This window comes from Sminthopsis crassicaudata, chromosome 2, assembly GCF_048593235.1.
Source record: "Sminthopsis crassicaudata isolate SCR6 chromosome 2, ASM4859323v1, whole genome shotgun sequence".
Taxonomy (NCBI): Eukaryota; Metazoa; Chordata; class Mammalia; order Dasyuromorphia; family Dasyuridae; genus Sminthopsis; species Sminthopsis crassicaudata.
Window position 1 is genome coordinate 111,848,937 of NC_133618.1, and position 17,836 is coordinate 111,866,772.

The following is a 17,836-nucleotide window of genomic DNA, read 5'->3' on the forward strand; positions in this document are numbered from 1 at the left end:
TGTATATCTTGTTGGCACATAATTGTTTGCATGATGTCTTCCCCATTAAACTGTCCTCTCCTTAGGAGCATGGATTGTCTTTTGAATCCTTTCTTTATATCCCCAGAACTTGGCACAATATTTGGAACATTAATAAATGATTGTCGACTGACTGATTGATTGATAATTAGAAACATGGTCACTGCTGGCTTGGAGTTTATAGTCTCACATTTGGGATCAAACACAGATACAAACATTTAATATTAAATAATACATATATAGTAAGTCAATAAACATCAAGCACCTACCTTGTGTGAAGCACTATACTAAGCAGTGGTGATACAAAGACAGGCAAAATACAGATGCTGCTCTCAAGGAGCCCATAATCTAATGGGGGAAACAATTCTATACAAGCAAGCTGTGTGCATGGTAGACTCGGGATAATAAACAGAGGGAAGGCGGTAAGGGAGATCAGGAAGGGCAAGGTTTAGCTTGCCTTGAAGAAAGTCAGGTGGCAAAGATGAGGGTGGGGGGACATCCTAGGAATGGAGAACAGTGCCCAGAGGCAAGAGATGCAGTGTCACTGGATCACAGAGTGGGCACATAAGTAGGTAATGGAGAATAGAGGAAGAGAAAAATAGGCAATAATAATAATGTATAATTAATTATATAATATAATATGTAATAATAATCAATAATTAATTAATAATAATAATAATTTGGGGAATCAAGATCAGAGAATCTCTGCATTAGAAAAGATCTCAGAAGCTATGTAATGTAAGCTATACCTGAGAAGGAATAGTGGTCATCTAACTTTTTTTGAAAGACTTCTCGTGATGGTGGCAGAGCCAAAGTGGTGGAGTGGCAGAAAGCAGCACGGCGACCTCCCTCCACCCCTCCAAAAGTCCTCCACACAGTTCTGCCAAACATATCAGACTTATTCCTGATGAGGAAATGAGGAAAAAGCTAGTGAGTTACTTTTGCATGGATAGAGAAAGAGAAATCTGTAGTCAACTGGTAACAAGAGTCCAGTAGGGCCCAAGAACAGGCAAAAAGAGGTTTCAGACCCATCCTGGGGTACTTTGATGGTGCTAACTTGCAGCTTTGTCATTCATTACCATATTGCAGGTCACTAATCCAAAGCAAACCTTGCCCAAAGGTTGTGTTCCAAATTAAGGAGTGACCATTGGCCTTAGGCAGTGAGGAGCAAGTTCAGAAGACAATGGAAGTATGATCCCAGAAGGAAAGCAGGGTCACAATTCTAATTTCTAGCCCAATTTAAATCCTTTAGAGCAATAACCAAGACCAGAATCCTAAACAGAAGGACTCACAGTTCAAACATTCTGAAACAGTAAGCACAGCTTTCTTGGATGGCCAGCCAAGTCTAAGTCCAGCAACTACTGTTATCCAGATCCAAACCCAGGTCAGAAACTTGTAGCTTAGATTGGGGGAGTGGGACAGCAAGATTTTGCACTAAATTGGAACATTTGGGAAGCACCAAAAGCTTGAAGGTTCAATCTGAACTGTCCATGAGATCCTGAAACAACACAATATTTAATACATTAAGAAAGTGGCAACAAGACTAGCCCAGGTGTTCCTTCCAGAAGTATGCAGTGCGTAGTCCCTGACATAAATTATGAAGTTAAAAAGTAAGCTGAGAGAATAAGAAAATAAAAAAGATTTTTTAAAAGAATACTATTATAAATTAAAACCAAAACAAAACAAAAAACCTTATGGTGAGGGAGGTGGTTAGGACACCAAACCAGAAGAGAATGATTCCAAAACATCTGCAAGCAAAGCCTCAAAGAAGACTAAAGCAGCAAAAGAAAATGTAAACAAAAGGATAGCAAAAACAAGGGACCTGGAAGACAGATCATAGAGAAAGAATTTAAGAATCATTGCGCTGCCTGAACATTGACATAAAGAAAAAAAAAAAAAGAACCTAGATATTATATTTCAATAAATCTTAAAACTCCCTAGATCTTTTAGATCCAGCACAAAAATGCAGAAAATCTATCAGTTACCTCTTAAAAGATAGCCTAAAAAAATCTCTCAGGAACTTTATAGCCAAAATCTAAAGATTCCAGGTCAAACAAATGTACCCAGGAAGAAAGAATTCAAGTACTGAGGAGCCATAGTCTAGATCACACACAATTTAGCAGCCACCATCATAAAGGAACAGAAAATTTATAATACAGTGTTCCAGAAGGCAAAAGATAGAAATTTATAGCCAAGAATAATTTGTCCAACAAAACTGAATATAATCTTACAAAAGAAAAAAAAATTCATTAATGAAATAGAGTTCCAAGCATTTTAAAATTTTAATTCAAGCATTATAGTGAAGAGAAACATAAAACAATAAATATTAACAAACAGCAATAATAGATCAAATCAGAATAAACTACTTTCATTCTAACATGGGGAGATAATACATGTATTGCCTCTGAACCCTATCATCAGGGATCATAGAGAGAGTCTAATTAGACAGGATCTGGAAGTGGTTATGTTATGTATTGGTAGTTTTAAGAGAAGAATGGAAAGAGTTGGGAAGAAAAAAAAGGTTAGGGGAAATTATCTTATATAATCAGGGTATGCAAATACATATCTAGAGGTAGAGATTGGGGGGAATTAATGTTAAGCAAAATAAATTCTAAGGGTATACAAAAATATTTTTTTTTGATATGGCAAAAAATGAGAAGGGGTACCCATTAGAAGGGCAATGGTTGAACAAGTTATGCTATATAATTTCAAAAGAATACTAATCTGCTGTAAGAAATGATGAAGGGGCAGATGATTTCAGAGAAACTTGGTAAGGTTGATATGGAGTAATACAGAGAGAAGAGAACAAGAGAACAAGTTATTAAAAAAATTGTGATAAAGATGAACAACTTTGAAAGAATTAGAAATTCTGATCATTAAAATAACTACATGTTACCCACTTTCTCTTAAAGAGGTGATAGACTAGTGCACAGAATGATATTGTTTTGACATGATCAGTGCAGAAATTTGTTGTGCTTGACTATACATGTTTATAAAAATGTTTTATTTTTCTTTTCTTCTTAATTAGGGGAAGGATGTTGAGGATAGAAGAGATTTTTGTTAATTGAAAAAGAAAATATAATTTAAAAGTGACTTCTAATGAGGAGAAATCCATTATTCCCTGAGGTACTTTTGGATAGCTCTAACTGTTATGAAGATTTTTCCTGACATCAGGCCTCAATGTGCCATTATACAATTTATGCTTTGTTATAAGATTGGACATGGTGGTCTTAAAGCTATTTTCCTTAAGTAGAGACTGTAGCTTATGTTACCTGTGCATGAAAATCATTGTTAAAAGATTTAGCCTTCTATTTTTCTTTTTTTTTTAATTAAAGTTTTTTATTTTCAAAATATTTCATGGATAATTTTTTATATACCCCTATCCTCTCTCCCAGTCAGCAAGTGATACAATATATGTTAAACATTTGCAATTCCTCTATATATATTTCCATAAATATCATGCTGCACAAGAAAAATCAGACAAAAAAGGAAAAGAAATGAGAAAGAAAACAAAATGCAAGCAAACAACAACAAAAAAGAGTGGAAATACTATGTCGTGGTCCACATTCAATTTCCATAGTGCTCTCTCTGGGTGTAGATGGCTTTCTTCATCACAAGAGAATTGGAATTGGTCTGAATCATCTCATTGTTGACTAGAGCCATATCCATCAGAATTCATCATTGTATAATCTTGCTGTTGCCATGTATAATGATCTACTGGTTTTGCTCATTTCATTTAGCATCAATTCATGGAGGTCTTTCCACGCCTCTCTGAAATCATCCTGCTGATCATTTCTTATAGAACAATAATATTCCATAACTTGCATATACTATAACTTGTTCAGCCATTCTCCAATTGATGGGCATCCACTCAGTTTCCAGTTTCTTAACACTATAGAAAGTGGCCTTCTGTAATGTACTGTTGTCTCCAGAAGCTGCCGATCGCTCTCTGGGAGGAGATCTGCTGTGTCAACTCAAATCTCTCGGACAGATTCTTCTTCCTGTAGAGAACCGTTGTCTCCATTCAGTTGCTGTTAACTCTGGTCCAGAGTAGTGACTTCCCTCTTTTATCCCCCCAGAGAATGGGTGTGGGATAATGCAAGGGCTTCTGGGAAAAATTACTTCAATCAATGAACTTGCCCCTCCTAAGCATGCAAGCTCTTCCCCAGGAATTCACAAGTAAAAACTCCCAGTAAAGGCCAGAACTAGAGAATTGTCAAGTACTGAACCTAACAGCCTTCCATTTTCCAAATAATCTTTTTTTCCCACTATACTCTTCCTAAAATAAAACATTGAATATTTCTGTTCAAAAGCTTCTAATACATGGTATTCCCCAACCCTCCCACTTTACAGTAAAACTGAAACTTCTTAGCTTGTTGTTCAAGGCTATGTATGTATATCATACGTTCTCTCAAATTTTGTTACTAAATTAATCTTTTGTCCATACAAAATTGAAGTACATATCTATAGCAGCATTTGTGGAGTCATTAAAACTCATATTCTTTTTCTAATCTAGAATTCCTTCTCTCTTTTGGCATATCCTTTCAAAGTCCAATTCATATTATCCAGATCTTTTTCTATATTTATAAGCCATGTTATTATTATTTATGTTATAATTATTTATTATACATTATATTATATAATTATAATGTATTTATATTATATTACTGTTTTTAGCAACCATCATCAGTACTTGCAAATGAACAAGCATTTATTAATTACTTACTATGTGCCACAATGTTCTAAGTGCTAGGAATTGCAAATATAAGCAAAAATAAGATAGATTATCCTTTCAAGGGGAAAAATATGTTATGTAAAAAAAAGCATTGAAAGAAGGGGACAGGAAGAAAGTAACCACATGCATGTATTCTGGAGTGGAGGGAACCAAGAAAAGAGTGAAGGATGGTTTCAGCACTTCCTCAAAATGGAAATTCTGGGAGAAATTATCCAATGAAAAGTGGGAGCCTTACACTATGGATAAAAACTAGTCTAAGATCAAAGACTTAAAACTTTAACATCCTAATTTAAAACCAAAGAATTTGAGATTTTATCTCATTTTAGTCTCCCATTTACTTTAATGAGAGGAAAGAACCTTAAAACATATATATGCTTAAAAAAAAAACATAAAATAAGGAAAGTATCCTAGAAAAGATAGTTTTTGAGCAGTGTTAAATGATAAGGATGACTTAAAAAATAATAATGGGGAGGGCAACAGAATGATATGAGCAAAGTGGATCAGCACAAAACATGTACAAATGATAGCTGATAGCTCAGTGTGGTCTTCATAGAGTACTAGGAGATGTCTGGAAAAGTAGGGAGACATCAAGATGTGGAGGACCATGAATAGCAAGATCAGGAACTTGGCCATTATTTGATAGATAATAGTCACTGAAGGGTTTTACGCAGAAAAGTGAGTATGATTTAATTAGATCTCTACATTAAGGATATTAATCTAGTGCTATAGGAAGGATGGTTTTGAAGGGAGAGGGAATAGAATCTAAAAGATCATTTAACAGGCTATTTTAGTAGTCCAGTTGCATAGAAATAATGGTTTATATTAATATGACAGCAACAGAATTAGGTACTGTGAGTTGGATTCAAGAGACTCTTCTGGGTCAGCTGAATCAGGATAACTAAATTATTAGACGCATAACCTGAAGGAAAGGAGATATAAGTTCTATGAAAATGTACATATATATACACATACATACCTATATATATATATATATATATATATATACATATACAAACATGTATATGTATATGTATATCACTAGAAAAATATGATATTGTGAATGTGTGCAGTTCTAGGTTCCACCATTTAGTAAAAACATTGCTAATGGATGATCAGAATCATTCTTGCAAATAAGAATCACTTGAAAGTGCCTGCCTGGAGAAAAGAACATTCAGTCAGGCTCTATACAATATCTGTCTTCAAGTATTGGAAGGGCTGTTTTGTGGAAGAAGGATTAGATTTATTCTACTTTACCATCCAAGAGGACAAAACTAGGAGTAATAGGTAGAATTTTCAAAAAGATAAATTTAGATTTGAGATAAGGAAAAACTTTCTGGCAGAGCTATCCAAAAGTGGAATAGACCAATTCAGTGGCTTCCCCATTGTCAGTCTTTAGACTATGGCTGAGATGTCCCTTCAGAGATATTGTAGGGTTGTATGCTCATCATTGATGAGCATCATTATTGATGAGGTTGTTAGGTGAGATTTAGAGATTCCTTCTAACTTGAATGGGTAAAACGATTGTTCTAACCTCTCAAGTGGGACATTCAGATAAATGAGAGTGGAATAGTCTTAAATTGTTTTAATTTTTTTTCTTTTTTTTTTTTTTTTTTTTGCATCTGAAGCTTACTTTTTCAATCTGTTGATAATTTGCCACAACAGACACTTCTCAGTTAATCAGTACCTAGCAGAAGAGCTATAACAGTAGGGCATTGACAGATCCCTTTGAAGTTAAGAAATGAAGTCAGAAGACATTTTTGTGAAGCCAGAACTATCCATGATTCTAATTAGACAAAAACCATAATGATAGTGAGAGTTCATATTTACAAAGTTACATGGCTACAAAGTATTTAATCTCTATTCTTTTGATTCCCACAAAAATCCTATGAGGTAGATGGAACAAGTAGGAGGAAATAGACTCAGAAAGGATTAGCCATTTGCTCTGTGTGTCTGATCTTAACCAAAATCTCAAAGTGGTGGATTGAAAAGAAAATTAGCAGTATTCAGAAGGATTCTTTGCAACTCTTATCCCAACCTTCCTATTAAAAAAGAAAAGAAAAATAGAAAGCAAGAGAAATCTTTCCAAAGCAAATCGGAATGTTAACTCTGACTCATAAAGAAAGGATAAAGTTTTATGAGACCTTTGCAAGAACATTAACACGACTGGAGAAGCTGTACTGAAACAGTATTTTGATGTTGGTAATGTAGTTGTTTTAATTGGCTTGCCTCTTGGGCCTAACAAATCATAATTCCTCATTGCTTTGTTATTTTCAAGTTATATTAATGCAAAGTTTCCTCCTGGAAAATTTCTCAGATCATGTTTACAGGCCTAGGCAATGAGATCATAGAATCTTAGGGTTGGAAGTGGTTATCCAGTGCAATCTCTCACCTAATATAGGAGTCATAGTCATCCAGCCTCTGCTTGATCTCTTTCAGTGATGGAGAACTCATTACTTCTTAAGACAGTGTATTGAATTTTTGGACAGTGGTAATGTGAGAAATTGTTTTCTTATAAAGTTGAAATCTACTTCACTATAAATCTTACCCACTAGATCTAGTTCTGCTTATGGAGCTTCATTGTCTTCCACAAGACGATCTTATAATGTATGAAGACAGCTATCATATAGATTCTTTTACTCTCTTAAGCTAAAATATTCCAGTTCCGAAATAGATACAAATCTTATTTGACATGGAGAAGTGAAAGCCGAGGGGTAATAATTTTTTCAAGCATTTGGAAGTCTGTTATATAGAGTAAAATAAGCAGACTGTCTCTGTTCAAGATAATATCTTAAATTGAGGTATGACAAATTTGGACTAGACAGTGAGTAAAAAATGTCTCATTCGGTAGTTAAAGTAGACTTGTGAATTAACTTTAAAAGGTTATGTATTATCCTTTCCAGAAGTCTCTACAGACAAATTTGTTGTTGGTTTGGCATGCTTTATTGTGGTCCTGCCTGAAAGCAGAGTGATGAACTAGGTCAGAGATTATCAAACATTCCCTGCTGGCCCTCCCAAGTGCTGTTGAACAAAATTAAAATGTAATTGGGAAATATTTAATATTTGACATTTGACATATTTAATATCGGACACTGCCACGACCCTGATCTAGAGACCCTCTCACGTCATGCCAGGATTATTGCAGCTAACCTGATTGTGATTCTCCCTGCCTCAACTCTCTCCCCTCTGCAGTCTGTCTGAATGCAGCTTAACAATTCCATCTTCCTGAAATGTGGATTTGCATGGCACACCTCCGCCCTCTCCACCCCCATACCCTTGTGGCTCCCTAAGGATCACCTAAAATCCTGTTTGGTTTTAGAGCTCTTTGTAATCTGACTCCTTCTTGTCCTTATAATATATAATATGATAATATTCTTATACCTTCCCCTTCTACATACTCTGTGATCCAGGAACACTGGTCTCCTGGTATTCATTGAACATGTTTATTAACTGTCCTCCATGACTTCCTTGATTTACTTCAGGCCTGCACTAAAATCCTACTTTCTGCAAGAAGCCTTTTCCTGTTCTCCTTGATCTCCTTGCCTTTCTTCTGAGAATACCCCCAATTTATCTTGTACTTGTGTGTATACGCACACATAACACACAATATACATGCATACATATATACATAAACATACCTGTACATATGTGGTTGTATACACATATACATGCATATGTAATGTTTGCATATGTATAAAATATTACGAGCTTCTAGATAAGTCCAGAGTATGTTTTTTGTCCTTCTTTGTATTCCCAGCACCTAGCACAGTGCCTAGCCACAGTGCATGTTAAATAAATGCTTGTTACCTGGGCTTGGAATGCCATCCCCTGCATGAGCAGCTTTGATTATTCCTTATTACAAATATAATATAAATTCCCCTGTTGGGCTTTGAAGCTCTTTACAGTATGGTTCCAATCCTTATTTCCAGACTGATTTCACATTTCTTCCCCTCAAATACTCTATAGACCAGCCAAACTGACCACCTTCATATATAATACTCCATTTCCTGCCTCCTTGCTTTTGTACAGGCTACTCATCTTCATGCCTGACAGCACTCTCCCCTTCTTTGTTTCTTGGAATCCCTGGCTCAACTTCTTTTTTATTATTATTATAGCTTTTTATTTACCAGATATATGCATAGGTAATTTTTCAGCATTGACAATTGCAAAACCTTTTGTTCCAATTTTTCCCTTCCTTCCCCTCACCCCTTCCCCAGATGGAAGGTTGATCAATGCATGTTAAATATGTTAAAGTATAAGTTAAATACAATACATGTATACATGTCCAAACAGTTATTTTGCTGTACTAAAAAGAATCAGACTTTGAAATAGTGTACAGTTAGCCTGTGAAGGAAATAAAAAATGCAGGCGGACAAAAATAGGAGTATTGGGAATTCTATTCAGTGGTTCATAGTCATCTCCCAGAGTTCTTTCGCTGGGTGTAGCTGGTTCAGTTCATTACTGCTTTATTGGAACTGATTTGGTTCATCTCATTGTTGAAGAGGGCCTCGTCCATCAGAATTGATCATCATATAGTATCGTTGTTGAAATATATAATGATCTCTTGGTCCTGCTCATTTCACTCAGCATCAGTTCATGTAAGTCTCTCCAGGCCTCTCTGAAATCATCCTGCTGGTCATTTCTTACAGAACAATAATATTCCATAACATTCATATACCACAATTTATTTAGCCATTCTCCAATTGATGGGTATCCACTCAGTTTCCAGTTTCTAGCCACTACAAAGAGGGTTACCTGGCTCAATTTCTTTCAGGACTCATCAAGCAATGCCTCCTGCATAAGGCTTTTCCTGATTTTTCCCCAGTTGTTGATACTTTCTAACCCCAAATATATACTTTATATTTATTCATATAAATACATATCTTCTCTTCCAATAGAATGTAAGCTCATTGCGGGCAGGGACTGTTTTGCAATATACATACATTTGTACATATAAGGTGCTTAATAAATGCTTATTGAGTTGAGGAATGCTTGCCTAGATATTTAAATAACAGGTAGTTGGAGTACCCTCAATTCTTCTAGCTCCTTTCCAATCAAACCAAGAAAAGGAGAGATGCCTTTCTTTTTTATTTTTATTTTTTTAATTTCAGGTGTTGCAGGATTTTTTAGTATTTTGCCACCAGCATAATAAACAAGTTTTACAAATTCATTCTAGGTCACCCTAAGCAAACACAAAACTTAAACAAAGCTCTGTGCCTGTTCTGCAATAAATCCTTAAATTCTTTGCAAAATAGTTTATTGGCATAACAGGGGTTTGTTGATCCTTCTTAATGCAGTTTCAAACAGAGTTTCTTTTTATTGAGATTTTTTTATTTTGTTATCCTTTAGGTCACTAACAGTTGTGCTTTTTCCCCCAAAAAAAATAAATAAATAAAAAATAGTGCTTCTTGATCCACAGCAATATAGCAATTCGTGTTTTTTTTTTTTAAATAGTCTTGTGCCAGAGAAGATGCTAATTGAGAATGCTGTGCAGTTTCACAAATGCAGTCCACTTAAACTTTCTTCCTCCTATTCAACTATGGAATCATTTTATTGTTTATCTGATGCCTTATTTTAAGATAAATAAGTTGGCATTCTTTACTTATTCGATTGTGCCTATGTGGATTTTGGGGGGGGTATTCCTTGAATGATTGTAGATTGCACTAAGACAGTCATGTTTCTGGGACAACCAACACAATGCCCCTAAAGGACCTTCTAATAGCTTTCATCTGGATTCCACACATCAGGCCCTCAGAATGCCACTGATGGAATGGATAAGCTTCCACCTGGCTTTTATGTTTGTTTGATATTGATGATGAGAGGATTTTGAACTAAATTATTTCTGTGGTTACTTACAAGGAGGAATCCTATCTAATCAACATATCCAACACATCCTAATAAGGAAAAACTTTTTAGTTTTGTTTTGTTCTACTAAGTCAAATGCCTTTTTAATCATCTATAATCAGTAAACACTGCTGGATTTTCTGTTTTCTATATACAATTGTGGGATGTATTATTCTGCAGAATGTTCTGTTCTGCAGAAAATTGTTAATGAAAGCCTATCTGTTGCATTCATATTTTTTCAAGGATAATTTCAATAGATGTACATTACTTTTATACATTTATATTTCTAAAGATAAGCAAGAACAGAAATATGAGTTAGTAGTGATTGCAAGCTCTATGATTTACCCTCTACTTGGGCTATATCATTTCCTCTTTAAGGTATTTTAAAAATTAGTCCTTCAATTCTTTTAAAATCATGTTGCCTCTGGCATGGATTTTTCCATGTGTATTTGATATGGTCCAGCTACTCTTAACCACCTGCATCTTCTTCAATATCATTTTGTATCCTTATCAGATTCTGCGGTGCTAGAATCCAAATGATGAAAATATTTTGAAATCCTAATTAATCTTCATTTTTCACCCAAACTGGACCTGAATATATAGATTGGTGTGTCATATGTAGAAAGATGATAAGTTTATGGGACCTGATGATGTCAATAAGTGAGAGGATGTAGACCAAAAAGGGGCCAGGATAAAGCATTGAAGTACACCAGAGTTAAAGAGCTTGATTGGTTGATGAACTATCAAAAAAGATAAGGAGGTAGCAATAAAATATATTGAAGAGTCAGGAGAGGGTAGTGTCACAAAAATCCATAGAGAGTATCTAGGAAGAAAGTTATCACTAATGTGAAAGGCTGAAGAGAGGTCAGGAATGAGGGGGATGGAAGTTTGGTTAGGTTTGGCAAGAGATAAACGGCATGAGGAGAATGGGCTGAAGGAGTGGGGAGCAGAAAGTAGCTTAGATTTTTTACTAGATAAACTACAAGATCTAGTTTAGAAAGAGAGGAAAGTTCAAAGAACTAAAGAATGCAGCAGTAGGAGGGCCCGATAGGAGTGAGGAAGTCTAAGAGAAAGAGTGAGTCATAGGGGATTATGGAATGCTAAAAGATGATGGTTGGATAGAGGAATATCAAAGTATTTATGAGGAAAGCAGAACACTTATGGATAATGATGAAATCCAGGATGTGACCATTCCATTAGGACCGAATTTTCCTAATTCATCCAGCTGCTAATGTCCTCCCTTCAAAAGTACTCTGCATTTAATTACTTTGTTCATTAACTTTATATTTATATTACTAGGTGGTACAGTGTCCAGAATGTTGAACTGGGAGTCACCCAAGTTCAAACTGAGTATCAGATAGTTGCTAGCTGTGGGACCCTGAATGCAACACTTAACCTTTGTCTGCCTCTATTTCCTTATTTGTAAAAAAGGAATAGTAGTAGCATCTTTTTCCAAGAATTGTTAGCATAAAATAAAATTTGTAAGGTGTTTTACAAATGCTAAAGCACTATATAAATGCTATCATTATCATTTTATTATTATTATTATTTATATGTGTACTTCTCTTCTCCATTAGAATGTAAATTTGGGATTATTTCACTTGTATTTGTATCTCCTCACCTTGTACTGTGCCTGCCACATATCAGGTACATAATAAATATTTGTTGATTGATTGATTGATCAACTATTATTATTGAATGAGGTAGAATAAAGGAGTAGGATTTGAGGCAATTAAGGAGCTAAGAAGTTAGGGTATTTGAGGGAGCACCAACTTGAATGTTTAAGTCCTCTCTCTCTCTCTCTCTCTCTCTCTCTCTCTCTCTCTCTCTCTCTCTCTCTCTCTCTCTCTCTTTTTGCTGAGGCAATTAGGGATAAGTGATTTACCCAGGGTCACACAGCTAGGAAAATATTAAGTATCTGAGGCCTCCTGACTTCAGGCCACTGCTCTATTCACTGCATCATCTAGCTGCCCCTGAAAGTCCTCTCTTTTAAACCCATGAGTATATGAAAGATTTTAAAAATCTGTTGGAATTTAGAACCACTGAATCTAAATTGTGCTTTCCTCCTGATATTTAATCTTTCCATCCATACTTCTTTCTCCTCTTCCTCACACTTTGCTTTAAAAGTCCCTGAGAAACAGCAGTTCAGCAGATAAAGGGCCATCTTTAGAATCAGAAAGAGTTGATTTCAGGTACTGCCTCTGATATACATTTATCTGGGTATTCCACACAAATCATTTCATCTCTCTATGTCCCAGAGGATTCTAAGATTTTAAATTTCAGATAAGCTATTGATTTGTTATCAATAGTACATAATTTCATTCTGGGAATTCAACACATTTATGACCTCACTGGACCATACCAAAAGAACAAAGCACTTAATTCCCTTTATATTAATTTCTGTCATGGAATCAACTGTTTTCCATAGTTGTAGAATGTTCAGTTCACATTTTTCTTGACTTTTATTACTGCATTATTCCTGTATAAAGTTTCATTTAGTTCTTAATTTATAGTCAATTGTTACAAAGATCAAAGACTGAAAAAAATATGTGTAAGTCCAGCTAAATGTTAAGACTAACAAAAGAACTATATAGATTTTCAAGATTTGGGGACTCATTCTTAATTTTATCGACTGTACTGGCTGGAATTGGTGGATGAGTTCAATCTCCTATCAGGAGACACCCCCTTGGACAGCTAGGGCATATAAGCTGCTTCTATTATTAGTATTCTTCCTTTGTTTAAAATTGGTATTTGCTTTGGATTAAATGGACACTTGGACATTTTCCCAAGCTGATTTAGAATGATGCTTAGACAACTCCCTTGCCTCTTCTGTTCCAGCACATATATTGAGAAAGGCTAATGCATTCATTCCCCTTAGCCAAGGAAAACTGATTTCTCCCTCTCTCCCTTCACAAGTCTTTCAGTAAAGAGGCTCTTCTTACTTTCAGCAATTTCCCTTGGGGCAGGTGGAGAGAGGGCAGTGTTAACTCATAAGGTGAGTCGGCAACATGACAACAGCCCAGGATATGAGTTCAAATGTGGCCTCAAATATTCACTAGTTGTGTGACTTTGGGCAAGTCACTGACCCTGTTTGCCTCAGTTCCCTCATCTGTCAAATGAGCTGGAGAAGTAATAGCAAATCACTCCAGTATCTTTGCCAAGAAAATCCCAAATAGAAGAGTCGGGAACAACTGAACAATGACAGTACAGTTCTCTCGATAGGATTGAGAGGGGAGTATGGCATAAGTGAAAAGAGCAGTAGATTGGGAATAAAGAAGTTTTGCTCTGGTTCCGTTTTAAAGAGATTTTACTGAGTCAACCAGTCAGTAAACACTTATTAAGCATTTACTATGATCAGTCACTATGCTATGTGCTAGGGATACAAGTAAAGGTAAAAGAAGATCAGGGTCTTGGGTCTGCTACTGACAAGTAGAAAAAGAACAGATCATTTGACCTCCATGGGTGTCCATTTTTATAAAATGAGCAAGAGGGAAGGAGATATTGTACTCTCAGATCTGAAATTGTGCTTTGATTTTCCTTAGGATCTAGTACCTAGTCCAAGGCTCTTAACCTTTTTGAGGGAGATTATGGACTCCTCCTCACAATAATATTTTAAATTTATAAAATAAAATACTTAGAATTATAAAGAAAATCAAATGTATTAAAATATGATTATAAAAGTATTTTGTTTTCAAATTCACTGGACACAGTATAAGAGCCCATGATCTAATTATTTAGCCACATGTTTCACTTTGGTTTGATATGACATATATATCCCCTCTATAGACTAGGAATTAATTCCAAGCATTTGATGAATGAAAAAGGAAAAACCATCACTCATCCCAAAGTCCTCATTCCTTGATCTCTCAACCATATTACTCTCATACTCAGTTGGTTATCAACAGAGGGAAACAGAGGTCAGATTGAGGTCTAAAGGATAAAAGGAAATTCAAGAGCTAAAAATGTTAAGCACTATCTTAGTCATTTCTAAATAAACAAATTGGTTTCCAAACATTTTGGTCACTTTGTGAAAGGGAAGAAGTTTATGATACTAGTTACCAATATTTTGTTGAAGATTTTGAATAACTTATACATAAGCCCTTGGGCAATACTTAGAAGATCAAGCTCCCAGGTAGTAATTTGTAGGAATCCTTAGCAAAGCATTCTTTCACAAGCATATTCAGAATTCCTAGTTTAGGAGAGAAAAAGAAATACTGAGATACTTCTTGGCATATTTCTGAAGAGAATACCCAGAGTATTATTTAAAGGATGGTAAATCAAAGTCAAAGTGCTTGTGTCCATTTCTACACAATAATACTTGTATTGATAATCATAGTATCTTAAGAGTTGGAAAATATACCCAAGGGAATCCTTTCTATCATATTCCTAATAAGTAGTCATATAGCTTCTAATTAAATTCTGCTTGTGACCAGGAATTCACTATTTTTGAGGCAATTTATCCCATGATTAGATAACTCTAGTTGTTAGTAAGTTCTTTCTTGTTTTGGGCTAAAATCTATCCTCATGTAATTTCTACTCCTTTATCCTAATTCTGCTTTCTGTATTCAAATCAAATTAATAAGCATCTATTAAGTGCCTACAGAGCCAGGAATAGAAAGGCAAAAACAACCTAAGGAAGGAGAGACAACATGTAAACAAATATGTAGAAACAAGAAATAATTAGATAAATTTAGAAGTGATCTCAAAGGGGAGATACTGGCATTATTGAGGGGGCTGGGAAAAGATTCTTATCAAAAGGGAGGATTTTAGTTGAGACTTGAAAAAAAAGTCACATTGTCCAGGAGGCAGAGATGAAGAAAAGGAGCGTTCCTATCATAGAGAAAATGCATAAGGTGAACAAATGGAGCATCTTGTTTGAGAAAAAGCCAGGAAATCAGGGTTATTAAAGGGGTAAGGAGGCTGCAGAGCTAAAAAAGAGGCTAAGGCAGGAGACTTTAAAAGACACCAGTGCAGCTCATATTGTTCCTGGCAGTAATAGAGAATGCACTGAATGGTGGAGATGACTGGAGGGAGTAATCAGACTTGCACTTTAGGAAGATTCCTTTGACAATTGAATAGAGGATAGAAAATAGTGGGGAGATATGAAGCAGGGAGATGGAGGTGGTGTTTTTAGGCCTTGGTAACAGATTGTATACGGAGGATAAGAGAGTGTGAAATTGTGAATACCACCTCCATTGTGAGCCTGGATGACTGGGACATGGTATCTTCAACATTAATAGGGAAGTTAAGAAGAGGAAGGTATGAGAGAAAAGATAATGTCTCTCAGGCATTTAGTCTGCAAAGTCCAATAGGCAAAAATATTTTGTCCTATAGAAATACAGAACAAAGTTCCCCTTTTAAATGGCCTTCAGTAATTTAAAACAACTGTCATAAACTTTAGTGTTTTCTTCTCAAAATTAAACATTCCCAGTTTCTTCAACAATTCGCCAGTTGATATCAGAATTCTGAAATCCTGAAACATGTAGTTGATAGTTGAAAATTTTAAAAATACCTTAAAACTTATTTCTTTCCTTAAAACCAGAACCTCCTTCTAATTTTCCTAAATCTATTAATAGCACTTCTCCTCTGCCAACTGCACATCCTTGAGACCTCTGATTCACCTTGTATTCTTCCCTTTCTCTCCTCTCCTACATAAATTCAGCTGTCAAGTCTAAAGGATTTTATTTCCAAGACTGTTTGCTTCTACAATCCCTACTTTCTATTCTTACTGCCATCACCCTCGTTCAGGACTTTATTATTTCTTTCTCGGACATAATGTCTATGCCATTTTGTAAGATACAAACTTATAAAATCTTTATATTGGGAGAAATCTTTGAGATCATTTTGTTCAACCCCAGAATTTTTTGTATGTCAAAACTGAGGCCCAAAGAGTCTGTGGGACCTTCTCAGGATAACATGACTGATATGTGACAGAGTTATACCTAGAATCCAGTTTTCCTGATTCTCTGCCCAACATTTTTTCCTCCACACTGTAATATCGCAGCTTTCATAGCTATAAGAAGCCCAGTCTGATATTCACACATTAATGTGTAACCATTTCACTGAATAAAAACTGATAATAAATATACCTGAGACTTCTTCCTTTAAAATGATGTCCCCTTATGTTTTCTAGGAATCTGAATGTCTCTGTCTGGAGTTTGATGAAGTCAAACTCAACCAGATCCTGAAGAAGCTCTCTGAGGTGGAAGACAGTATCAACACCCTCACCAACCCAGCCTAACCATGGTGGTGATTTCAGAAGAAATTAGGAAATTCTCAAGAGGAGCCATCTCAAGTTCTAACCATTTATATCTTTTCTGTATGACATTCCACTGCATTAAATTCTCAAACTAAAATATTTCCTGTTTGTTTTGCTTAGAGGGGAAGAGGGAGGGAAGATACTCTAGAGTAGGGGTTCTTTTCTTCCCATGAATCTCTTGGATAGCCTGAGAAAGCCATTGAGCCACTTCTCAGAATTGTGCTTTTAAACAAATGCATAAAATAAAATATACAAAATTATAATGTTGAAATAAAGTTATCAAAATATTAAAAAAGAATTCACAGACTTCACTGAAATTCCTCCACAGAGCCTTTGGGAGTCTATTGAACATAAGGTAAGAACTTCTGCCCACTCTACTGGTTTGTTTCAGTGAACGTGGGAAGTGAAAGGTGGTGAGAAACTTTTTGAGACAGATGATGTATCTATGGTAAACCATACAGAAAAAGGAAGATTAGGAGAAAAATCTTTCTATTATATGGATTCAACTAAAGGTTTCCATTAAGTATCTTTACTATTGATCTAGCCTCTTACATTTGGAGCTTTTTTGTTCCAAAGTAGCCCCCAAAATGCAGGTCCAGCTAAGTAGATGCATTAGGGGAGTGCACCATAGGCTTGGCTATATTCAATCCAAAGGATCTTGAGGAAATGAAAGAAAATTTTGAAACTGATTCAGGTATTTGAGTCAACTCTGAGTTAGCCTTACATTTTAACTAAATTTGGTGATCTTAGGCTCTTGTGGTTAGCCTTAACTGGACCTACGTGAAGTTTCCTGGCTCACCTTAGAGTGAAGAGAGAAAGAACAGGTTTTATGGTACAATTTGTCTTCTTCAACAAAAACTAATATTGTTTTTCTATTCGCCTTTAATCTGAAGAAGGAAAACTAGGCTCTTGCAGAAAAATTACATCAAATTTTGAACCAAACTTCATGAAATGATTACAGGATTTTTGAGACAATGACCATT

General features: G+C 35.5%; 1 protein-coding gene across 1 annotated transcript in view; it reads left to right on the top strand.

Moving 5' to 3' along the window:
* Window positions 1–16,950, top strand: part of COMMD1 (copper metabolism domain containing 1) — a 233,030-nt gene extending 216,080 nt beyond the window's left edge. The window contains exon 3 of the mRNA XM_074287024.1: window positions 16,728–16,950. Coding sequence (XP_074143125.1) covers window positions 16,728–16,835 — 108 coding nt within the window. The 3' untranslated portion in view covers window positions 16,836–16,950. The remainder of the gene's footprint in view (window positions 1–16,727) is intronic.
* Window positions 16,951–17,836: the final 886 nt, after the last annotated feature.